The 22,984-nt window shown below is 65.0% G+C and overlaps 3 protein-coding genes across 7 annotated transcripts; 2 read left to right on the top strand and 1 right to left on the bottom strand.

Annotated features, from left to right (window-relative positions):
• Positions 1 to 1,174: 1,174 nt before the first annotated feature.
• On the top strand, positions 1,175 to 3,606 carry LOC103302701 (sphingomyelin phosphodiesterase 5). 4 transcript variants are annotated; one of them, XM_054708239.1, is made up of 7 exons: positions 1,175 to 2,254; positions 2,354 to 2,426; positions 2,673 to 2,813; positions 2,886 to 2,975; positions 3,062 to 3,125; positions 3,212 to 3,347; positions 3,421 to 3,606. In XM_054708239.1, exons 1-7 carry the CDS (start codon positions 1,421 to 1,423, stop codon positions 3,604 to 3,606), a joined length of 1,524 nt encoding a protein of 507 aa, XP_054564214.1. In that variant the 5' UTR covers positions 1,175 to 1,420. The 4 variants fall into 4 exon arrangements, with proteins under 4 accessions (XP_054564214.1, XP_054564213.1, XP_054564216.1 ...); XM_054708238.1 differs by having other exon boundaries at positions 2,903 to 2,975; positions 3,062 to 3,347; XM_054708241.1 differs by lacking the exon at positions 3,421 to 3,606 and having other exon boundaries at positions 2,903 to 2,975; positions 3,212 to 3,341.
• Positions 3,602 to 14,979, bottom strand: OPLAH (5-oxoprolinase, ATP-hydrolysing). Of its 2 annotated transcripts, none has more exons than XM_028136707.2 (27): positions 14,735 to 14,979; positions 12,588 to 12,811; positions 12,324 to 12,515; positions 11,739 to 11,838; positions 11,057 to 11,180; positions 10,528 to 10,723; positions 10,282 to 10,447; positions 10,033 to 10,171; positions 9,888 to 9,955; positions 9,487 to 9,752; positions 9,242 to 9,354; positions 8,988 to 9,158; positions 8,636 to 8,773; positions 8,408 to 8,546; positions 8,177 to 8,289; positions 7,813 to 7,964; positions 7,155 to 7,315; positions 6,965 to 7,066; positions 6,698 to 6,872; positions 5,703 to 5,887; positions 5,434 to 5,580; positions 5,206 to 5,340; positions 4,870 to 5,019; positions 4,581 to 4,738; positions 4,266 to 4,426; positions 4,021 to 4,118; positions 3,602 to 3,779 (listed from the first exon to the last, which is right to left on the bottom strand). In XM_028136707.2, the coding sequence occupies exons 1-27, from the start codon at positions 14,976 to 14,978 to the stop codon at positions 3,633 to 3,635; spliced, it is 4,164 nt and encodes a 1,387-aa protein (XP_027992508.2). In that variant the 5' UTR covers position 14,979; the 3' UTR covers positions 3,602 to 3,632. The 2 variants fall into 2 exon arrangements, with proteins under 2 accessions (XP_027992508.2, XP_008157922.2); XM_008159700.3 differs by lacking the exon at positions 14,735 to 14,979 and adding an exon at positions 13,490 to 13,555.
• Positions 14,980 to 19,677: 4,698 nt separating this feature from the next.
• EXOSC4 (exosome component 4) lies at positions 19,678 to 21,761 on the top strand. Its single transcript, XM_008159699.3, has 3 exons — positions 19,678 to 19,976; positions 21,036 to 21,242; positions 21,360 to 21,761. Exons 1-3 carry the CDS (start codon positions 19,806 to 19,808, stop codon positions 21,717 to 21,719), a joined length of 738 nt encoding a protein of 245 aa, XP_008157921.1. The 5' UTR covers positions 19,678 to 19,805; the 3' UTR covers positions 21,720 to 21,761.
• The last annotated feature ends 1,223 nt before the right edge of the window (positions 21,762 to 22,984 follow it).

The raw sequence follows: 22,984 nt of genomic DNA, 5'->3' as shown, positions 1-22,984 counted from the left end.
GTGCAGAAGGCAGACTGGACGGGAGAGGACGATGTGGCTGTGGGAGTTCCTCCCACTGGACCAGGCAGGGAGGAAGGGGGGTTCTGGGCCCTCTTGAGGGCAGGGGGACTTGAGAGGGAGGGAAGGGAACCAGGAGAAAGCCTTCCGCAGACCTGGGCATGGGTGGCCCAGGGCGATGGGACCCCTTCTCAAGGCACCCGGGGCCCAGGAAGCAGAGGCAGCTCCACCGGGTGCTGCAGGGGCAGAGGCAGGATGGGAAAGCGGGACAGAGCAGGAGAGCTGGCCCGGCAGGCGTGGCTCAGTGGTGGAGTGTTGACCTATGAACCAGGAGGTCATGGTTCAGTTCCAGTCAGGGCACATGCCCGGGTTGCAGGCTCCATCCCCAGTAGGGGGCGTGTGAGAGGCAGCTGATCTATGACTCATCATTGATGTTTCTGTGTCTCTCTCTCCCTTCCTTTCTGAAATCAATAAACATATATTTTTTAAAACAGGCTTTTTTTTAAAAAAAAGAACCTGCTGTGGGGACTGGATCACAGCGCCAGTTAGAAAGGTGGGGCCCAGCAACGCCAGCTCCCCGGCCACCACCTGAGCGGGTGGGAGCGGGCTCAGCAGGTAACGGAGACGGAGACGGGCTCTCGTGCCAGGAGGGGGCGGGGGCGTGGCCGCGCAGGATGGAACCAACGGCCCCTGCCCCCCAGGTGGGAAGCTCCGTGGGGTAGGGTCAAAGAGCCGTCCTACTGCGCGCCAGCCTCGGGGGGGCTCCGCGGAGCGCGGCTTGGGCGGCTGGTTAGGCCGTTCAGAGCCTGGAGACCGTCCCTTCGCTGGGGACCTCTCTTTTGACTCAAGGGCTGGACACCGAGCCCCTGGGGAGACGGCGTGGGTGGGATGGAGTACATCCCAAAGTCTGGCAGCAGGAACACCCGGGCAATTCCACGCGGACGTGCAGGGGGCGGGAGGGAGCGGGACGCAACGCCCACCGCACGCCCCTCGCTAGCGCTGCGCCCGCGCCCGCGCCCGCGCCAAGCAACACCATCCGCCCGGTGCGGGCTGCACCCCAGCCCCCGTTCCCTCAGCCGCGTCTAGTTCCCCATGCGGCCCTCAGGGGCGGGCGGGGCGGGGCGAGGAGGGGCGGGGCGGGACTGCGTGGCCAGTGTCCCTTTCGCTTTCCCTTTGGTTCTCTCTAACCGCCAACGAGATTTCGCGCGGGAGAGAGGGCGGTTTCCTGGACGCAAATTTCCGCCCGTGCGCGTGTCCCCAAGCTCTCGGGCACCTTCCTGGGTCGCGCACAGGTTGCGCCACCTGGCCTTGACCCTGGCCTTGACCCCTGCGGCCCCGCACCAGCTCCGGCGGACGCACCTGCAGGTCAACTAGCCGATGAGTCGCTGAGGCGCCCGCGGCCGGCCGAGAAGCCCCGCGCGCCATGCACTCTCTGCCGGACTGGCCCCCGGTGCCCGGCGCCCTCAGGCCCTCTCCCTTCCCGCACCCTGTGCTGCACGCCCTCCACGACCTGGCCCGCGTGCTGCTCTTCCCCGCCTACTGGGCCCTGGACCAGCTGCTGGGATGCTGGGCTCCGAGGGCAAGCCCCAGCTTCCTGAAGGCGCTGCGCGTAGCCCTGTGGGCCGGGGCGGCGCTCCTGCTGCTGGTGTTGCTCGGCCTGCCCCTGGCGCTGCCGGGCCTGCTGCTCTGGCTGCCGCTGCAGGCCTGGCGCCGCCCCTTCTGCTACCAGCCCCCTCCGCAAGGCTGGGCGCCCCCCGCACCCTGGCGCCCCCCGGCGGAGCCCGCGCGCTGCTTCGGCTTTCTCAGCGCCAACCTGTGCCTGCTCCCCGACGGGCTGGCGCGCTTCAGCAACTTGCAGCACACCCAGCGGCGAGCGGACGCCGCGGGCGCCTTGCTGCTCGCCGGCCTGCGCTCCTCGCCCTCGCGCTACGGGGCCACGGGCTGCAGCCCGCCAGAGCCGGGGGCGCCCTGCGGGGTGCTGTCGGCTGCCCTGCCGGTGGGCCTGGACTTCGTGTGTCTGCAGGAGGTGTTCGACCTGCGCGCGGCGCGCCCCCTGGTGAGCCGCCTGGCACCCAACCTGGGCCCAGTGCTGCATGACGTGGGTACGTTCGGCCTGCAGCCTGGGCCGCACCTCAAACTCCTGGGCAGCGGGCTGCTGCTGGCCTCGCGCTACCCGCTGCTGCGCGCCGCCTTCCGGGCCTTCCCCCAAGCTCGCCGCGAGGACGCGCTGGCCTCCAAGGGCCTTCTTTCTGCACAGGTACCCGCCCACCCGCGGCTGCGCTCCGGGAGGCCGGGGAGGGGGTGGGGCGTGGGGTCCCACGGGAGAGGGTTGCTGGGGCTGTCCGTGGTGTTGCAGGCGCAGGTGGGCATCCTGAACGGGCGCCGCATCGTGGGCTTCCTGCACTGCACGCACTTGCATGCCCCGAGTGGTGAGCCCCGGGGGGGGGGGGGGCGGGATTGTGGGCGCGTGGGCAGGCCGACCTGCCTCTGCGTGGCGACGGACCCCCCCTCCCCCGCCGTTTGTTCACTGCCCCAGACACCGCGAATCCCTGGAGTGCCTGGGTGGACTCACAGGGGATGGGCAGGGGGGGCGATGGGGAGGTTCGGTGCTGTGTTCCGGATTCTAAAGGGCACCCTGAACTGAGCCTTCCTCTGCCTCCCTCCCCCTCCTGCAGGGGACGGACATTTGCGCTGTAAACAGCTGACGCTGCTGTTGAACTGGGCCGAGCAGTTTGAGGCCGAGAGCCGCTCCAGCGATGAAACCGTGGCCTTCAGCGTGCTCCTGGGGGACCTGAACTTTGACAACTGCTGCCAAAGTGAGGGGCGCCCGCGGAGGGGCGGGGCGGGGGTCCTGGCCCCGCCCACCTAGCGCGCGCCTTTCTCTGCAGACGACGCTCGGGAACAGGAGCACCAGCTCTTCAGCCGCTTCCAGGACCCCTGCCGGCTGGACACCCGCCGGGAGCAGCCGTGGGCCCTGGGTACGGCGCCCCGGCGGGGGACAGACCCAGGGAGGAGGGCTCGCGGACCCGCGCTCCGCTGATCCGGCCTCCCCCGCCTCCCCCAGGAACGATGTTGCGCACTTCCAGGCTCCGCCACTCGGTGGCCTGCTCCCCAGAGATGCTGCGGAGGTGAGTGGCGACTTGGGGGCGAGGCACCGTCCGAACAGCCCCGAACGGAGGGGCGCCCTGGCCTTGATGACACCGCCCCTCCTCAGGGCCCTGGAGCACGAGGAAGGTCGCCACCGCTACCTGGCAGGCCCTCCTCATGGGGGACCCCGGGCTAAGCCCTGGCGGGGCCGGCGCCTGGATTACATCACCTACCGGGGGGTGCCCGGAGGCCCGCTGAGCCCAGTAAGTGCCCAAGCTCAGGACGCCGGGCAGGCTGGCGCCGGGGCCACCCCTCAACCTGACTCCCGCCCCCCAGGAAGTAGAACAGGTGACATTCAGCACCGCCCTGGCAGGGCTCACTGACCACCTGGCCGTGGGACTTCGGCTCCGAGTTTCCACGCACGGAGGCACGCAGGAGACGGCCGCGAGGCCCGGGGGAAAGACGGGCACGGAGGCCAAGCGGGAGCCGGGCGGGCCGCAGCAGCGGGAGCAGAGCGTCTGAGTGGATCTTTATTGTGCGGGCCTCCCTCACACAGCCTCCTGGGCCCTGTGGTACTCATAGACGCTGCCGCGCTTGGAGAAGGATGGGGGCTGCGGGGGCGACCCGGGCGGTGGGACGGGGTCCTCGGGGTCCCCGTAGCCCCCGCCACCTGGCGTGTGGAGGCAGAACACGTCCTGTGGAGCAGAGGAACAGTTCAGCGCAGGCGTGGTCCCCACCTCCCGCCCGCTGCGGTCCCGTCCCCACAGCAGCCCGTGCACGGCCCAGCCTGAGCCATGGAGCCGGGTTTGCTGCCCCCTTTCTCCAGAAGCCGAATTAAACTGGGTCGCTTGTTACTTTTGCAAACTCTGTGCACCTTCTGTGGGACGGTAGCCGCCGGGGAGATGGAGATGGGACGGGACAGGAGACCATGCTTACCCCGGGGTACACGGGTACCGACGTCTTCCCGCCCAGGTTCACCGTCCTGCCGTCCTTGCGGATCAGTAGGTTTAGGCCGCGGGCGCCGGGCTCACCCCCTGCAGGAAGAGGCGAGGCGCGGGGTGGCCCAGGAAGCCAGGAAGTGGGGGGGGGGGGCTTGGTAAGGAGATAAGGTGCGGGGGAGAAACAGACCGGGTTGGGGTGAGAGAAAGAGACTGGGCTGGGGGATGGGGCGGGGCGCTCACCGTGGAGGCCGTAGGGCCGGAAGGCGCGGCGCTCCGTCAGTACGGACAGCAGCGCCTCCTCGCGGAACAGCAGCTCACGGACAACACCATCGCCGCCCCGGAAGCGGCCGCGGCCCCCGGACCCCAGCCTCAGCTCAAAGCGGCGCAGGATGACCGGATACCTGCGCGGGCCAGCGGCTCAGCGAGGTGGTCCTGGCTCCGCCCCCGCCACGCCCCGCCCCCCAATCCGGGTCCGGCTCCCACGCCACGCCCTCTCCCCGCCCACCAATCCGGGTCCGGCTCCCACGCCCCGCCCAGCTCCGCCCCGCCCCTCACCTGCTCTCGAGGATCTCGGGGTCCGTGATGCGCGTGTTGGTCATGTGGCTGTGCACGCCGCTGCGCCCGTGCCAGCCGGGGCCCGCGCCCGCGCCGCCCGCCACCGTCTCGTAGTAGCCCATGTGCGCGTTTCCCAAGGTCACGTTGTTCATGCAACCCTGGCAGGGACAAGCGGTCGCTGAGGCTGGGGAAGCCTCCGTGTCCGCTCCCCGAGCGCCCCAGCCCGAGGCCCGCCCCTGCCTACCCCCCCCCCCCCCCCCCCCCGTCCCCACAACAAACCCGCCGGCACCTGGGAGGCGGCGCAGGCCCCAAAGGCCCCCAGGATGACGTCCACCACGCGCTGTGACGTGAGCACGTTGCCGCCCACCACGGCAGCCTCCGGGGAGGGGTCCAGGATGGAGCCTTTAGGAATCACGACGCGCACCGGTACCAGGCAGCCCTGTGCAGGGAGCGGCCAGCCCTCAGGGTCAATTGGGAGATCTGTGTCCCAACCACCGCCACCAGCACCTCTAGGACCATCCGTCTGTTACTGGGCTGTTGGGCTGCCTTTGCCCCAGGCTTGCTCAGGGTGACCTGGGACTTAGGGTCCACCCGCTGGCCTCCCACACGGGACATGCCTGCACACCTGGTTGAGCGGAATGTCGCGGCCCACCAGACAGCGCAGGCAGTAGATGAGGGCAGATAGCGTGATGGCCCGCGGTGCGTTGAGGTTGCCGAACACTTCCGGCCCGGTGCCGCTGAAGTCAAACACCGCGCTGCCCTGCCCACCGAGGGGAGGGGGGAGAGGCCATCAGCGATGAGGGGGCCACACCACCGACGCCCCTCCCCCAGGCCCCGGTTCAGGCAGCCAGACCTGACTCAGGTTGATATGCACTCGGAGTCGGATGGGGGAGCCGTCATCCATGTGGTCCTCCGCAGACACCTCCAGAGGCAGGCCCCGGGCCTGCCGGGAGGACCCGAAGGCCCGAAGCATGTCCCGCACAGCCAGCTCCGCGTTGGCCTGGCGGGGAGTATGTTCAGAGGCAGCCGTGCCACCTTCCGGGTGGACCAAGCACCCCCCTCCCGTCCTAGCAGCCTTGGGGCTGGCACAGAGCGGCCCCCATGCTCGTGCCCCAGGCCCACCTGAATGTGGCCCATGTAGGCCTGCACCACATCCAGGCCGTACTGCCCGATGAGCTCCCCCACCAGCTGGATGCCCTTCTGGTTGGCTGCCACCTGGGCACGCAGGTCTGAGAGGTTGTCATGCAGGTTCCGAGTCCCACTGCAGCCGGGAATCTTGCCTGGGGCCTGCAGGGCCTCCGTGACCGCTGGATGGACGGACAGAGTCACCCCTGAGCCAGCCTCCAAGCCCGGGGCTGCCTGGTGCCCTGCTCTCCACCTGCTGCACCCCTGCTGGGCACTGTGGGGCCCCCTGTTGGCATCTTTGCTGCTCCTCCCTCCTGGGCCCCACGGCCACTCCGTGCCACCATCCCCGCAGCAGCTCCGTACCCCCTCAGAGCCAGAGCTCCACCCTCCAGCTGTCCAGGCTCCATTGTCCCCCGCACCCCCAAATCCCATCAAATACCAACCCCGACCTCCAACAGTTGTCCCCACTCTACCCTCGCTGCCCAGGAGAAGACTCAGCACCCTCCCAGGGTAACTGCAGCGGCCCCACCCCACTCCCCTGGCCCAGGGTCTGGGCCACCCTTGGACCCCCTCCACTCTGCATGTAGGATGTAGGCAGGGGGCACAGGCAGACCGGCGTGCACCTGGCTGGGCCTTTCACAGCCGCCCGCGGCCATGCCACCCAATGACGGGGACCTGGGCCTTCTAAGAGCCTGCAGCCCCCAGACGCGGTGCCAACCCAGTGCAGATGGGAAACGCCTGGCACAGGGGCCTTGCCCTCCTGCACTGGCCCCTGCAGCGTCTCAGCCACCTCCCGGCCCCTAAAGCCACCGAGGCCTGCATTCCTGGGCCCCGTCAGAGCTCAGCTCAGCGCCTCTGGTCATGCCACCGCATGCTCCCCCAGCCTCTGGCAGGTCTGGCCCCCGGGCTGTGCCTCGTACCTGCCCTGGCCTGGCTGGAGGCAGCAGCCCACTGAGCCCCCAACGCCCGGCCCCAGGCCCACTCCCACTCACCCTCCTCCTGGAACACGCCTCCCTGGACAAGTTTAAAGGACAGGAAGACCGCGCCCTCCTGCTGCAGGGCGGTGGAGTGCGGGGGCATGGAGCCTGGGGTGATGCCCCCAATGTCTGCGTGGTGCCCGCGGCTGGCCACGTAGAACACAGGTCGAGTCTGACCCGGCCAGAACACCTAGGGGTGGAGAGCCGCGGTCAGCTGTACGGCCACCGGGCTCCCTCCCGGCCCTCCCCACCCCCTCCCGGTCCCCAGGCAGAGGCCCTCACCGGCGTGATGACCGTCAGGTCTGGCAGGTGGCTGCCCCCTGCACTGGGATGGTTGCTCAGCAGCACGTCGCCAGGGTGCAGGTCAGCCCCCAGGTGCTGGATCTGAAGCCAGGACACAGGTTGGGAGTCAGGAAGGGGCGGGGTGGGGGGGTGGGGCAGATGAGAGGACAGGAAGAGGGAACTGGCAAACCTGGAACTGCACGGTCTCCTGCATGGCGCCCAGGTGCACGGGGATGTGGGGGGCGTTGGAGACCAGCCCCCCGTCGGGCCCGAAGAGGGCGCAGGAGAAGTCGAGGCGCTCCTTGATGTTGGTGGAGATGGCCGTGCGCTGCAGGATGCGGCCCATCTGCTCTGGAGCAACAAGTGCCGGTGCTGCTGGCCCAGCTCACCCACAGCTCCGCCCCGGGGGGAGCGGCAGGACCCACGTCCCTGAGCCAGGACCCAAAGGCGGCCGCGGCCCACCTGGACGCCATGTCTCGCCCTCCCCCACCGCTGCCTGGAGCCCCAGCAAGAACCTGGGCTCCCACAGCAGTCCCTGCCCTACCAGGCACCCCAAGAGCCTGGGGCCCCTGGCCTGGCCCTGCTCAGATCGGCTCACGGCGCAGAGCCCATTTCCTGCCCACAACCAGAGGCGCTGTGGGAGGGAGGCACGCTCTGCCCGCGGCCGGCGGGTGCAGGGAGGCGGTGCCCCCCCAGAGCCAGGGCCACACGGCTCGCCCTGTCACAGTCACGACCCTGCTTCGGCCCCTTCCCCGGAACCACTTTCTGCACCGCCTCTGCCTGGTTGGCAGACCCCCCACCGACATCCCGGGAGGAGGGCCCGGAGGACCGCGGCACGGCACACTCACCCGCGATGCTCATGAAGCGGTGTGAGAAGATGGACAGGTGGATGGGGTCGAGCTGGGCGCCCACCGTGCCGGGGGTCTCGGCCCCCACAGAGATGCGGATGTCCCCGGTCTCGGTCACCTCTGCCTGGCAGCCTGGCTCCACCAGGATGGTGCTGGGGGCAGGGGCGCACGGGGGCTGGAGGGGCCAAGCCGGACCCCACTCCCAACCAGGAACCTCGCTCCCCCAGGCCGGGGTCCCACCTAATGGGACCCTAGAGTCCTTCAGACTCCTGCAGCCTCAGGCCAGAGAACCCCCTGCCAGGCCCCCACAGCTGTGGCCTGGACCTACACCCCCAGGACCCGGCCTGGCCGGGCCTCAGCCTACCTGTTGTTGTCGATGATCAGGCAGGGTCCCTGGAGCTTGTGCCCATAGCCCAGCTCTCCCAGCAGGAACACGGGGGTCTCCTGGTAGCCCCCCTCAAAGTAGCACTGGGTCATCTGAGGAGGTATGGGGTGAAGGAGGTTCCCAGGTCCAGCACCGTCCCCAACCTCCCCATCCCCACCTGCCCCCGTGTCCCTGAGGGCATAGGTGGGGGTGCATGGCAGGGCCACTGACCTTGTCCACCCGGGGAGGCCCCGTCTGGGTTTTGGCAACGTCCTCCAGGCGAAGGCCGCTGCAGCCGGTGCCTCTCACCCGCACGTCGTCCACCACCACGGACCGCTCCGGGATGACGAAGCCAAACTCCCGCATGTACCTGCCCCCACCGGCCCGAGGGAGCGGTCAGGGCCAGGCGGCCCGGCCCGCAGCGACCCGCCAGCGCTCCCAGGCCTCGAGCTTGCGTACCTCTCCACGAACGCTGCCCCGAAGTCGCCAGCGCGGGGAGAGCGGGCAGTGGCCGGGTGCTGGTGGGCAGACACCATCAGGGCACAGTCCGTGCCCTGGTAGCGCAGGTGCAGGAAGCTCTCGGTGTGGATCTGGGACCTGCGGGGGTGCACAGGCGGGACCCTCACACAGGCACCCTGCGAGGACGCCTGTCCCACCTCCTCCAGCCTCGTGGTCCCTTCCTCCCTGAGCACTGCCCGAAGGGGCCCGGCACCATCGGGGAAGCCAGGTGCTGAACAGGCTAGAGGGCACCTGGGATGCGGCAACCCCTGGGCCCAGCCCAGCCCCACCCAGCCCCGCCCCCAGGACCCACCGGGGGAAGCCCTGGGCCCGAAGGGCGTCTATGCACTGCTCCTCCAACCGGCTCAGCCTCTGGTCCAGCTGCATGAAGGTCTCGGGCACGTAGGGCAGGGAGCAGGGCTCCTGGGCCTCGTGCACCACGTCAGCCAGCGCCAGCCCCAGTGCTGACAGCAGCCCGCTGTGCCTACGGAGACGGGGCCACAGGGCGGTGAGGGGAGCCTCCCGAGGCAGTCCCCCCTCCTGGGCGTGCCCCAGGCCCAGACACACCTGTGGATGTACACCGTGTCCATGCCCAGGGCCCGGGCGATGGCACAGGCGTGCTGCCCGCCAGCTCCTCCGAAGCAGGCCAGCACATGTGCCGAGGGGTCGTGACCTCGTGCCTAGGGAGCCAGAAGAGGGTCAGGGGCTTAACCTACCCTGTTTACCTCCTGACCCCTCACCCCCAGGGGGTTGCCTGAGTGGGAGAGGCCGGGGGCAGGGCCAGGGGGCAAGAGCAAAGGCAGGCGGCGTACCTGCGTGAGGGCACGGATGGGCCGGCACATGGCCTCGTTGGCCACACGCACAAACCCCATGGCCACCTCCTCCAGGCTCAGCGGGGAGGCGGGGCACGGCCCGTTGGTCAGGAAGCTGTTGATGTCGGCGGCCACAGCCTCCAGGGCCTTTCGGGAGGCCTCCGGGGACAGCGGCTGGTCCTCTCCCGGCCCAAAAATGCAGGGGAAGGAGGCAGGCAGCAGGCGACCCAGAACCAGATTAGCATCCGTCACCGTCAAGGGGCCCCCTGGGAAGTGTGCACAGGGTCGGGGGGGTTAGGGGCTGAAGTTGGGGGCCAAGCGTGGGCAGCAGGGGCCTGGCTGAAGAGGTGGGTGGGCCTGGGCAGCAGGGGAGGGTCCTGCAGGGGGACCCCAGATCTTACCTTTACGGTAGCAGGCGGGGCCAGGGTGGGCTCCTGCAGACTCGGGCCCCACCACAAACAGGCCGGACCTTGGGGGAGGAACAACTGGAATTGGAGGCGGGTTGGGTGCAGGGCAGGGGGTCCCGGCCCAGGTGGGGGAGCTGACCTGAAGAAGAGGCGGGAGCCCCCACCCGCGGCGACCGTGTTGATGTCCAACTGGGGGGCCTGGAGGGTGACGCCGGCCGTGCTGGCCTCAAAGACGTGCTCGAACTCGCCGGCGTAGCGGCTCACATCGGTGGACGTGCCTGGTGGGGGATCTGGCGGTGAGGCGGCTCCCCACAGACCCGGATGCCCGCGTTGCCCAGCCCGGCTGCCGAGCCGCCCCCAGAAGGCTCATACCCTTCGGCCCTCGTACCTCCCATGTCAAAGCCAATGACAGGCTGGCCACCCTCGGCATGGTAGGTCGTGGCAGAGTAGCCAACCACACCCCCAGCGGGGCCGGACAACACCGCGCGGGAACCGCTGAAGGTGTCCATGGGCGCCAGGCCGCCGTCGGAGCGCATGAACAGCACCTGCACATCCTGCGGGCGGGTGAGCAGGCGGTGAGGGGCCGGGCATGCACCGGGGAGGGGGGGCTGGAGCGGGCGGGCGGGGGCCTCACCTTGAGCTGGCCCTGGAAGCCCCGGCAAAAGCCCTGCACGTAGCGCTGGATGGCGGGTGTGAGGTAGGCGTCAGCGCAGGCCGTGTGCCCCCTCGGCACGATGCGCACCATCGGCATGGCCTCCGAGGACAGCGACACGTGCGTGAAGCCCATCTCCCGGGCCAGGGCGCCCACCTGCTGCTCGTGCTGGGCCCACCTGTGACAAGGACCTGTGGCACTGTCCTTCCCCCATCGCCCCACCGCCTGGCCACTGCCCCCCACTCGGTCCTGGCCTTCTGCTCAGGAGAATTTCGCCCCCCTCCCCGGGGCGGGGGCAGAGCTGGGAGGAGCATCCAGGTCTGGGAGGGGCTCTGGGTGGAGGCAGAGCTGCAGGACCAGGCTCAGAGGGCAACCTGAGGCAGGGCCAGGGCTGGGCAGGTTGGGGCGCCAGGCCTAATGCCCCCCACTTCCCCAACGCCCTGGGCCTGGAGCAGGCCTTTCAGAGGGGGAGGCGCTGCCAGGAGCCCTGGTCCCCGGCACACGCACTCACGTGTAGGAGTGCATGAGGACCACGGCCAGGCTGCGGATGCCGCGGGCCAGGAGCCCCTCCAGCTTCCCACGCAGGGCCCCCAGGTCCACGGGCCGCTGCACCTCCAGCAGGTCCCCGGTGCAGCCTGCAAGGAAGCCCCACGGCCCATCAGAGGCCCCGGGTTCATGCTGCCCGAGCCCAGTGCCGAGGCATGCACCGTTTTACTTTTTTAGACCTCACCCAGGATCCCTCTCCACTGACTGTCAGGGAGAGCGGAAGAGAGGGAAGAGAGAAAACATCAATGTGAGAGAAACACATCGATTGGTTGTCTCCTGCACGTGTCCCCGACCAAGGCCAGGAAGGAGCCTGCAACCGAGGTACATGCCCTTGACTTTGCCCGGAATCAAACCCGGGACCCTTGGGTCTGCAAGCCGACACTCTATCCACTGAGCCACACCAGCTATTTTTTAAAAATATATTTTAAAAAATTTTTTTATTGATTTCAGAAAGGAAGGGAGAGGGAGAGAGAGAAAGAGAAATGATGAGAGAGAATCATGAATCGGCTGCTTCCTGCACGCCCCCTACTGGAGATCAAGCCTGCAACCCAGGCATGTGCCCTTGACCAGAATGGAACCCGGGACCCTTCAGTCCGCAGGCCGACGCTCTGTCCACTGAGCCAAACAGGCTAGGGCGAGGCACATACCTTTGACAGGCGTCCCGGAGCCTGGCTCCCCACGATACAGCACAACTCGTTCATCCACCTCCAGCACCTCTTCGTACAGCATCTCGGGCATGGGCACGGCCTGGGGGTGGCAGAGGCTTAGAGGGGGCCCAGGCCTGAGGGTCCTTGCTGGGGTCCTGCATCAGTGGACCCTCCATGGGAACACTGGACAAAGGCCAGGGGTCAGCGGGGAGGGGTGCACCCTCAGGGAGGCAGGCAAGGAAATATGTCCCGACAGGCCCAGGAGATAGTCAGAGGGGGTGGTCCTAGCACGGCCCACCCAGGCGGCGGCTCCCTGCCCCAGGCAGCGGAGCGTGCCCAACTTCCCTGCCCTCGCCAGAGCAGCTCCTTCCCCCAGCAGGGGAACAGGCTGGCGTGGGCTGCCTCACCCCTGGGCCGGGCGTGGTGGCCAGCGGGAACAGCACATGTGGCCGTTCTGAATGCTGGGAGCACTCCGAGCCGCCTCTCTGCCTCTCAGCTGGTGGCCTTGGGCTGGCACTGCCCCTTTCAAGGATCGCCCACCCCACGAAGGCCCAGCCGCCTGCTGGACTGGGTGGGGGAGCTCACCAGGTCGAAGAGGTCCTCCCGGGCCTGGGTGCCCACGTGCAGCAGGTCTCGGAAGCCGCGGGTGACCAGCAGCGCCACCCGCTCCCCCTGCCGCTCCAGCAGCGCGTTGGTGGCCACGGTGGTGCCCATGCGGATGCTGGCGATGCGACTGGTGTCCAGAGGCCGGTCCCTCGGCAGCAGCACACCCCCCTCCTGGGAACCACGTTAGGGTCAGGCCTCTGGCCCTGGGCCCCTCCCCGCCTGCCCCTCTGCCACCGCCCCCACCTGCTCCAGGATGCGGCGGATGCCCTCGGTGGGGGCGTCCACGTAGTTGGCGGGGTCCTCTGAGAGCAGCTTCAGGACCCGCACGTGCCCCCCTGGGCACTGGGCAAAGACGTCCGTGAAGGTGCCTCCGCGGTCGATGGCAAAATGGAAGCGGCCCTCGGGGCTGCCCATGGTGATGGGGCTGGAGTCCAGCAGGGACTCTTCAGGCTGCAGTCCTGGGAACACTGGACAGAGGCCAGGGGTCAGCGGGGAGGGGTGCACCCTCAGGGGGACAGAGCGGGGATGGGCGCACCCTCAGGGGGGCAGCGGGGAGGGGTGCACCCTCAGGGGGTCAGCGGGGAGGGGCGCACCCTCAGGGGGTCAGCGGGGAGGGGCGCACCCTCAGGGGGGCAGCTGGGAGGGGCGCACCCTCAGGGGGCAGAGCTGGGAGGGGCGCACCCTCAGGGGGTCAGCGGGGAGGGGCGTACCCTCAGGGGGGCAGCTGGGAGGGGCGTACCCTCAGGGGGCAGAGCAGGGAGGGGCATCCAGGACTGAGAGGAGGCCGAGCTGCAGGACCAGGCTCAGAGGGCAGCCTGAGGCAGGGCCAGGGCTGGGCAGGTTGGGGCGCCAGGCCTAGTCCCGCCCCCCCCCCCCGCCCCCAGCCCCCCGCCCCCGCACCTCGCTGCTCGGGTTGGGGCCTGCAGCAGGCCTGTCAGAGAGGAGCCCTGGCCCTGGGGTTCCCGTCTCTTAAGCACCAGGAGGCAGGGAGGGGAGCTCCACCTCCCAGCGGTGCGACCTTCGGGCCCAGGCCTGTGGGACAGGGACCGGACCGGACCGGAGCCTGCGCAGCGAGGGGGCGGGGGAGAGCGGGCCGGGACGGGGAGGAGCGGCGCGCGCGGTGGGGGCCGGCTGCGGGGACCCACCTGGCGGGGCGGCTGCGCGTCTCTCGCCCTCTGTCCGGGCTGCACGCCCTGCCCACACCCACACCGCCCGCTCCGCCCGGAAGCGGGCCCGCCCCCACCCCCCACCCCCCGCACGACCAGTCCCCGTGCGCCGGGCTCTCCCGGTTGCGTCAGGCTCGGCCTGCCCGGATTTGCCTCTGCCCCGGGCGGCCAGCCACCCCAGGACGGCGGGCGGGGGCCGTCCCAGCCGGATGCCGGGCGCGTCCCCTCCCCCACGGCCCGGCACCAGGCACCTTGGCCGCCAGGCCTTGCGCCTCCAGCGCACCCACTCGTGTCTCCCTGTTGGGGCAGAAACCGAGTCTCGGGGCCTAGCTGTGGTGGTGGGAAATATTAATCATGGCCTGTGAGCCGTGCTCGCCTGGTTCTGGTTAAAGAAAGGACACGCTAACCGGCTGGGAGGTTCGCCCCACCTGGGGTCAGCCTTGGCCTGCGGTCCATCCCCTTCCAGGAACCGCCCATCAGGGGAAGGTGAACAACCTGGTTGCCCCACCCCAGCCCCTTCTCCCGCCCCCCTGGCCTGTCATTCCTGCTCCCGTGTACCCTCCCTCCTCCCACCCAGTAAGCAGCGGCTTGGGGTGCAGAGCGGATGCCTGTGGAGGGCCTGCCGCCCCCCACGCTGCCCCAGGACTGGAATAAACGCTCATCTAGGAGTCGCCCCGGTCGGCCTCTGCTCTATTGGCTGCAGCAGCGACAGGCGGCCCGACCCCGGGTTGTCCGGTTCCATCCCCTTGACCCTGTAGGGCCAGAGGCCTCCCAAGTGTGGTGAGGCCTGGGGTCCCCTCCCGCCTGTGCCAAGGCCGCTGTCCACTTGCAGCGTCTGGCCAAAACCTATGAGCCACCCTGGAGTCCTGCTTTCTTTTCCTTTTCCTTCCTTCCTTCTTTCTTTCTTTCTTTTTTTCTTTCTTTCTTTTTCTTTCTTTCTTTCTTTTTTTTAAATGTATATATTTTTTATTTCAGAGAGGAGGGGGGAGGGAGAGATAGAAACATCAATGATGAGAGAGGATCACTGATGAGTGCCTCCTGCACGCCCCCCAGTGGGGATTGAGCCCCAAACCTGGAATCGAACCGTGACCTCCTGGTTCATAGGTCAACGCCCAACCTCTGAGCCAGGCAGGCGGGCGGTTTCCCTCCTCTGTCTTGGCAGAAGCCGAATGAGTGAAGCCGGGAGGGGCCCCTGGTGCAGCCCTGCACGCCCGTGCGGCTCACCTCTTTCGGCATCCTTGAACTTGATGGTCCTGCGCCGGGGCAGCCGGGGGCTGGAGGCCACCTCCGCGAGGAGCTCCGAGCTGTAGAAGCCCAGGCTGCTGCCGCGGTTCCTCAGCACCAGCTTCAGCTCCTGGTTCTCCTGGATCAGCTGCACGAGCCGCCGCAGCTCTTCGTTCTCCTGGGCCAGCCGCTGGATCTCTTGCCGCAGGCCCTCGTAGCTGCTGAGGAGGGACATGCCCGGCATTGTTGGGGCGGGGGAGGGCAGCAGCGACCAGCAGCAGCGGGCCAGCCAGGGACGGCAGAGGCGCCATTGTGAGGTCAGCGTTCCCCCTGCCCCCGCGGCCCTGGGCATTCCGGGGCTCCGGGGCCAGGCCCAGCGATTCCAACCACCTGGAGCAGGCACACGGGCCACGGCTAAATGACTAGCGGGGTCCCGCCCCAGGCCTTGGGGTCCCTTAGGGAGATCCCTCCTGGAGGACAGAAGCTCCTTCTTCTTTAATATATGTTTATTGATTTCAGAGAAAGGGAGAGGGAGAGGGAGAGATAGAAGCATCAATTGATAGAATCATTGATCTCGGTTGCCTCCTGCACGCCCCCTACTGGGGATGGAGCCTGCAACCCGGGCATGTGCCCTTGACCGGAATCGAACCCAGGACCCTTCAGTCCGCAGGCCGACGCTCTATCCACTGAGCCACACCAGCCGGGGTGACAAAAGCTTCCTCGTCCCAGCCCAGCAACGTGTTGCAGGGAGAGGGGTAGAGAGCTAGTCATCCCCACCTGCTCATCTGGCCACTCACTGGCCACCACTCCCAGGTCCCCATCCACCTGTGCCAGGTTGTGGGGTGTTACAGGGGTGTAGGCAGTGGCATTGTCACATAGAGGGCAGGCACCCTGTAAGAGGCCCCACATTCAGGGCCCCAGTCTTGGGGCAATCTGCAGGCAGGCCCTGCAAGAGGTCTGAGGACGGCAGGTTCTCAGGGTCAGGGGAGCCACCCCAAGGCCAGCGATTGGGTCTACGGTTCACAAAACATGAAGGACTCTCTTCTCTCACATGGTCTGTCCTCTTCGGGGGCCGTTCTGTGCAGCTCCCGTTTTTTTTTTTTTTTTTTTTTTTTTTTTTTTTTTAAATATATTTTATTGATTTTTTACAGAGAGGAAGGGAAAGGGATAGAGAGTTAGAGACATTGATGAGAGAGACATCGATCAGCTGCCTCCTGCACACCTCCCACTGGGGATGTGCCCGCAACCAAGGTACATGCCCTTGACCGGAATCGAACCTGGGACCCTTCAGTCTGCCGGCGGACGCTCTATCCACTGAGCCACACCAGTCAGGGCAGCAGCAGCTCCCGTTTTGAGGCCTTTCCTTGCATTATGGTTATTTTATTTCATTTTATTCTATTTTTATTTAATCACTGCTTATTGTACGTCCTAGGCTCCTCCTCGCTGGTCTGCTCAATGCGGTTCACACTCACCAAGCAGGTGTGGCTGGGATTTGCATGTCCCTTCCCCAGCTGCTTCAGTGTGGCATGTCATGATGACCTTCAGTGTGGCATGGTGACCTCCAGTGTGGCATGGCGACCTCCAATGTGGCACGGTGACCTCCAGTGTGGCACGGTGACCTCCAGTGTGGCACGGTGACCTCCAGTGTGGCATGGCGACCTCCAGTGTGGCATGATGACCTTCAGTGTGGCACGGTGACCTCCAGTGTGGCATGGCGACCTCTTGGGGAGTTCTTACTGTTGCTGACTTGGGGGGAAGCCTCTGAGAGCAGTGTTCCAGGGGACTAAGGGGCAACTGCACTTAATCTCAATGAAAATAATGACAATTTTAAAGGTCCCAATAATTAGAAAGTAATCCTAATTCTAAGGGTTATGGGGTAGAGTATTGATGACAGGACTAGAGCTCTTACCCCTAAAGAAAGACACGCTCACCTTGGCCAGTGGCTCAGTGGTTAGAGCCTCGGCCCATGCACTGAAGGATTGTGAGTTCAATTCCTAGCCAAGGACACACACCTGGGCTGCAGGTCCCATCCCTGGCACCATTGACGTGAATGGTCAGGGCACCTGCCAGAGGCAATCAATAATTGTGTCTCTCACATTGATGTTTCTCTCTCCCCCTCCCTCCCTTCCACTCTCTCTAAAAATCTATATAAAAAAAAATCCTCAGGTGAGGATTAACCAAAATATAAATAAATAAAAATAAAAATAAATGGGGAAAATGCCCTTGGGTGAGGATTAAAAAAAAACAAGAAAAAAGAGTGACAGGCTCAGGGCAGTAAACTTCCACTCAGAGGCTCTTGAAGCCGGCCAGCAGGCTGTGGAGGCAGAATTCTAAAAAGCCCCAGGCTTCCTGCCTCGGGGACAGGCTCTGCACGATGGGGTCTATGACTAGGACGGAAGTTACACCAGCATTAGGGTAAGTTGGTAGCACAGCTGAGGTATAAGTGGGGACTATGCTGGCTGCGTCTCACGTCATCGGGGGCGTTCCTGGAAGGACAGATCTCTTCCTGGTGGAGAGAGGCAGCGCGTGAAAGTGACTCCATGCCAGGGGCATCCTCGGATTCTCCTGGAAACCCCCAGGAGTTAACATGTAGCCTGAACATGGAGAGACAAAGAGAAAACCTCAAAAGTCACAAGAGGCCCGGCTGGTGTGGCTCAGTGGTTGAGCACTGTGAGACATGCTCCCCTGTCCGAATTCAGTAACAGATTCAGGGACAGAAGTATGGCAAAAACCAGACCTACTGCGTTCTTGCAAGAGCGGGTGTGGTTGGACAGGCTCACAGGGAGCGGGGGAGCATGGGCTGTTTACCCCTCGGGTGCAAGAGTCCCTCCTCCCGTTCCACATTGGCTGAGTACTGTGGGGCTGTTTTCCCGGAACTCGGGAGGTCTCCTTGTCTCCCATTGGGCCATTTAAAAAAATGGGCTGCCCTCGACACAGGGTTTGTAAAAATAAGTAAATAAATAGGCCGAGGCCTTTTCTAGTTGTCTCCCGACCCCTGCCTCCCCCTCCCCCCAGTTGAGGCTGCAGGAAGTGTTTCATCCTGGGCACCTGGAGGGTTTCCTCCACGGTGATGCTGCCTCAGGCACATAGCTCTTTGTTCTTGTACCCTCTCCGCTCCTCCCTCCATTGTTTGCCCTGGGGAAACTCAGTAACGTTCGTTCCCATTAATAGCTGACGGCTGGAGATGGATCACAGAGGCCTATTTCCTACAAGCAACAACCTGCGAACCAGGAGGTCGGGTTCGATTCCCATTCCTCATCAAGGCACATGCCCTGGTTGCCGGCTGGATTCCCAGTGGGGCGGGGGGGGGGGGGGGGGAGGGGCTGTGCGCTGATCAATGATTCTCTTTCATCATTGATGTTTCTATCTCTCCCTCGATCTTCCTCTCTGAAATCAATAAAAATCTATTAAAAAATAAAAATGTGACCACATCCTATCTTATTAAGAGGGAATATGCTAATTAACCACCACTCTGTCACAAAGATGGCTGCACCCACAGCTGAGGGCAAGTTCCCATAAGGAGCCTTAAGGAGCAATCAGCAGGGACCTGAGGCTACGCCCTCCCCTGCCCCCATGGGGCTTGACAGGGGACCTCAGGTTGCACCCCCTGCCCTGGCGTCAGGCTGGAGGACCTCAGGCCGCAAGCCCCCAACCCAGTGCCAGGCCAGGAGACCTGAGGCTTCAACCCCTGTCTGGCTGGGCTTCACAGGAGACCTCAGGCAGTGCCCCCCACCCAGTGGGGCTTGACGGGGAACCTTAAGGTGCACCCCCAATGCTGGGTCAGGGGAACTCAGGCCGCACCCCCGCCCAGCGGGGCTTGACTGGGGACCTGAGGCTGCGCCCCCCTTCAGGTGCTGGGCCAGGGGACCGGAGGCTGCGCCACCCCCCCCCCCCCCGCCAGTCGGGGCTTGACGGGGGACCTCAGGCCATGCCCCCCATTCAGCCGGGATTGACAGGGGATCTCAGGCCATGTCCCCCACCTGGCAGGGCTTGATGGAGGACCTCAAGGCACGCCCCCCACCCCGGTCTGGGCTGGGGGACCTCAGGCCACGCCCCCCATCCTGGCGCCAGGCCAGGGGACCTGAGGCTAGCCCCCTGCCCGGCAGAGCTTGACAAGGGTGGGACTGGCCGGGTCTGGATCTAGCCCAATGGGGAGGGCCGGCAGGGTCTGGGTCTCACACGATTTTGAGGTGCATGAGGGTGGGCGGGGACTTGACTCTGGGTCCCGTGATGTGCCCCAGACTCTGACAGGAGGAAGGTTTTCATATACATTTTACTAATTTTCTTTCATCTCTGACACTTCTATTATAGAGAAAGGGCAAATAGCAATATTAAATTATTTCCTCTAATTAATCCCCTTTTAATGTGCAGGAATTTCATGCACTGGGTCACTAGTGTATGCATAATACAAAATCATGCGTCTTTTTTAAATATATTTTTATTGACTTCAGAGAGGAAGGGAGAGGGAGAGAAACATCAGTGATGAGAAAGAATCATTGAATGGTTGCCTCCTGCATGCCCCATACTGGGGATCAAGCCCGCAACCCAGGCTTGTACCCTTGACCGCTATGGAACCTGGGACCCTTCAGTCCGCAGGCCAACGCTCTGCCCACTGAGCCAAACCAGCTGGGGCACATGTGCCTATTTCCAAGTGAACAAATGCAAATACTAAACGGTAAGAGAAAGTGTTTTCTTGGGCGAATAGATGCATTTGCGCCTGCGAACCGCCGAGGGGACTCCCGGACCCGAAGAGGAGCGAGCCCTGTGCGGGCGACCTGGCCGGCGTGGGAAGAGGGAATTCCGCCCCCGCGGGCCTCCAGCTCGGCGGCCGGCCGGCTCTGCCCAAGTTCCCCGGGGCCGGAAGTGAGGAAAGTGGTGCCGCCGGGAATTGTAGTTCTCTGAGACCGGAAGTGGGGATCAGGGTTTCCCGGAACCGTAGTTCTCTGAGGCAGGAAGTGGAGAGCCGGGCCGCCGGATACCGTAGACCTCGCCAAGTCTGGAGTGGGGCCGTCTCTGCCGCTGGGAACCGTAGTTCTCTGGGAGGCGGGGGCCGGGCCGGCGGCTGGGCGGCATGGCGGGGTTAGAGCTCCTGTCGGACCAGGGCTACCGGGTGGACGGCCGGCGCGCCGGGGAGCTGCGCAAGATCCAGGCGCGGATGGGCGTGTTCTCGCAGGCCGACGGCTCGGCCTACATCGAGCAGGGCAACACCAAGGCGCTGGCCGTGGTCTACGGGCCGCACGAGGCGAGTGGGCTGCGCGGGCCGGACGACCTGCGGGGGTGGGCGGCGGCCGCCGGGCTGAAAAGAGGCCCCGGAGGCGACGGCCCGCTCGCGCCTCCGTTTGCGCGGCACGGCCTGGGGGGCCGCGGCTCCATCGGAGCGAAAGCCCGAGTCCTGTGATGCGCGAGGGTCCCTGCCTTCTTCATCGGCCTCTGCCCCTCTGCGCCCTCCCCTCCTCTTCCTCAAAGCGTCAGCGCGCTCCCCCCGAGTCCTCACCTCTCTTCTCCGACCTCGCCGTCCGGGCCGCACCTCCCCAGGCGCCCTTATTCACGTGCCGAGTCCTGTCCCCGCCAGCCACGCAGCGGCACGCAGGCTCCCCTGCCTTTCTGCACCTGTCACCTCAGACACCAGTTTCATTTCTCTTTCTCACTCTCTGTCTCCCACTAACATGAGCTCCGTAGGCACAGGGGCTTTAAATAACACCCCCCGCACCCCGGTTTCATTGCCGGTCTTCAGCACAGGCACCGAAGAAATGTTCGCCCAACGCGTGCGTCTAGGAGCCCCGCTTTCCGGGGGCGGGAACTTGGAGGGGAAAGGCCAGAGGGAGTGGAGACAAGCAGGGCGTCTTTGCAGAGCGGAAAGGCTGCTGGTGGGGAGAAGGAGAATAATTCCAAATGAGATTGAGGGGTTTCTAGGGAGGCACGAACTCGGGGCTTTGTAGACCAGGGGAAAGGTTTCGGATTTTATCTGATGGGAAGCCTTTGGGGGGAGGGGGGGTGTGGCTGTATAGAGGAGACAGAATCAGACTTGGTATTTGTAAACAGACTGGCCCCAAGTGAAAAATGCGTTTGGAGGGGATGAGGCGAGGACGGAAACAGGGAGGCTTGTTAAGAGAGTTAAGACCCGGAGGTGATGGTGGCTTAGAGATTGTTCTCGCGGCCCTCTGTTTTTGAGGTCAAGTAGTTGCGCTCGTTGAGATGTTGGAGGGAGATGGGGGAGGCTGAGGGCTGGGACCTGGGCCAGAGGAAGGCGTAGTGTGAGCTGGGAGGAGTGGGCCTGGCTCATTTGTCCTTTCTCCCTCAGATCCGGGGCTCCCGGTCACGAGCCCTTCCTGACAGGGCCCTGGTAAACTGTCAGTACAGTTCCGCAACCTTCAGCACAGGTGAGCGGAAGCGGCGGCCACATGGGGACCGGAAGTCCTGCGAGATGGGTCTGCAGTTGCGTCAGACCTTCGAGGCAGCTATCCTTACGCAGCTGCACCCACGCTCCCAGATTGACATCTATGTGCAGGTGAGCAGGCAGCAGCCCTCAACCGAGGGAGAGGAGGGAGATGGAGGGCGTGAGGGCATGTGGGCAAGGGTGGGCAGCCTGATGGACTTAAGCCACTGTGGGTGGGGCTCCCCGCAGGTGCTGCAGGCAGACGGTGGGACCTACGCGGCTTGTGTGAATGCAGCCACGCTGGCAGTGCTGGATGCTGGGATACCGATGCGGGACTTTGTGTGCGCCTGCTCAGCGGGCTTTGTGGACGGCACAGCCCTGGCGGACCTCAGCCACGTAGAGGAAGCAGCTGGTGGCCCCCAGCTGGCCCTGGCCCTGCTGCCAGCCTCAGGCCAGATCGCACTGCTAGAGATGGATGCCAGGCTGCACGAGGACCACCTGGAGCGGGTGCTAGAGGCCGCTGGCCGGGCTGCCCGAGATGTGCACACCGTGTTGGACCGCGTGGTCCGGCAGCACGTACGTGAGGCCTCTGTCTTGTTGGGGGACTGAGCATCCTGCCACCTGTGCCCAGAATAAAACCCACACACCGTACTTCGATCCCCACAGGAGTTCCTTCTCTCAGAGCTTGGCCTGTGCCGGCTCATGGAGGTGACTAGGGACCTTACCCACATGAACTCCATCCCTCTTACAGCCTCAGAATTCAGATCCTGAAGAAGGTGGGGGGAGCGTGTCCCTGGGTGGAGAGAGCAGCTTATGCCCAGAAGGGTTCAAGGCAGCCAATGAGCCAGGCCAGTGGTCGGCAAACTGCGGCTCGCGAGCCACATGCGGCTCTTTGGCCCCTTGAGTGTGGCTTCCACAAAATACCACGTGCGGGCTGAAGCCGGTTTGGCTCAGTGGATGGAGCGTCGGTCTGCGGACTGGACGGTCCCAGGTTCGATTCCGGTCAAGGGCATGTACATTGGTTGCGGGCACATCCCCCGGTGGGGGGTGTGCAGGAGGGAGCTGGTCGATGTCTCTCTCTCATCGATGTTTCTAGCTCTCTATCCCTCTTCCTTCCTCTCTGTGAAAAATCAATAAAATATATTTAAAAAAAAAAAAACACCACGTGCGGGCACGCACGTACTGTGCGATTGAAACTTCGTGGCCCATGCGCAGAAGTCAGTTTTCGGCTCTCAAAAGAAATTTCAATCGTTGTACTGTTGATATTTGGCTCTGTTGACTAATGAGTTTGCCGACCACTGAGCCAGGCCATTAGACCATGGAGTCTGTCTTGCCCGGCCCAAGCAGGGCCCTGAGCACAAGGGCTGAGGGAGACTCAGCTGGCTATGGGTACCCACCATGGAGATGTGGGGGACCGTGTCCCACATCCTAGGGACTGTGGCTTGCACTAAATGGCCCCTTTCCCCCTAAGAACTCTTTGGGCCTGTCCTACTGGCCTTGGGCTCCAAAAATACAGCAGACAAATGTTCTCACCTGGAGTTTTGTCTTCTCAGCTCCGACCACCCTCAGTGGGACACAGACACTACCCTCTGCCCACTGCTCTTGGCAGAGCCCCTTCCTCCCCCTCCTGCTCTCAGACCTGCCTGAGCCCCGGCCACCAGCCCTGCAGCCCACACCCAGAGGCTGCTTCTCCCCTAAAGTCCCCACCTGGAGGCGCCCCCCCCCGCCCCCCTCTGGAACCCGTCTTGGCTAGGAGTGCCATCTGCACCTTCCTGTGGCCTTCTGACCCCGATGCCCTCAGTGCTGGGCTCACCTGTGTTTCCACTTGGGCACCCACCGCCATGTCTGGGCACCGACAGCCATAGGCATGAGTC

This window comes from Eptesicus fuscus, chromosome 19, assembly GCF_027574615.1.
Source record: "Eptesicus fuscus isolate TK198812 chromosome 19, DD_ASM_mEF_20220401, whole genome shotgun sequence".
Lineage (NCBI taxonomy): Eukaryota > Metazoa > Chordata > Mammalia > Chiroptera > Vespertilionidae > Eptesicus > Eptesicus fuscus.
The sequence above is the reverse complement of the archived record's forward strand: the minus strand, read 5'-3'. Positions and strand labels throughout refer to the sequence as shown.

Excerpts from the sequence above, each read along its gene's own strand:
- EXOSC4 (XM_008159699.3), top strand. The coding sequence starts at position 19,806 with ATGGCGGGGTTAGAGCTCCTGTCGGACCAGGGCTACCGGGTGGACGGC. Across the intron at positions 19,977-21,035 it reads TGGTCTACGGGCCGCACGAG|ATCCGGGGCTCCCGGTCACG; the intron begins GCGAGTGGGCTG and ends TTTCTCCCTCAG. Across the intron at positions 21,243-21,359 it reads AGATTGACATCTATGTGCAG|GTGCTGCAGGCAGACGGTGG; the intron begins GTGAGCAGGCAG and ends GGCTCCCCGCAG.
- OPLAH (XM_028136707.2), bottom strand. The coding sequence starts at position 14,978 with ATGCCGGGCATGTCCCTCCTCAGCAGCTACGAGGGCCTGCGGCAAGAG. Across the intron at positions 10,448-10,527 it reads GCTTCCAGGGCCAGCTCAAG|GATGTGCAGGTGCTGTTCAT; the intron begins GTGAGGCCCCCG and ends ACCCGCCCGCAG. Across the intron at positions 4,119-4,265 it reads CCGGCCCTACGGCCTCCACG|GGGGTGAGCCCGGCGCCCGC; the intron begins GTGAGCGCCCCG and ends CTCTTCCTGCAG.
- LOC103302701 (XM_054708238.1), top strand. The coding sequence starts at position 1,421 with ATGCACTCTCTGCCGGACTGGCCCCCGGTGCCCGGCGCCCTCAGGCCC. Across the intron at positions 2,255-2,353 it reads AGGGCCTTCTTTCTGCACAG|GCGCAGGTGGGCATCCTGAA; the intron begins GTACCCGCCCAC and ends GTGGTGTTGCAG. Across the intron at positions 2,814-2,902 it reads CTTTGACAACTGCTGCCAAA|GAGCACCAGCTCTTCAGCCG; the intron begins GTGAGGGGCGCC and ends GCTCGGGAACAG.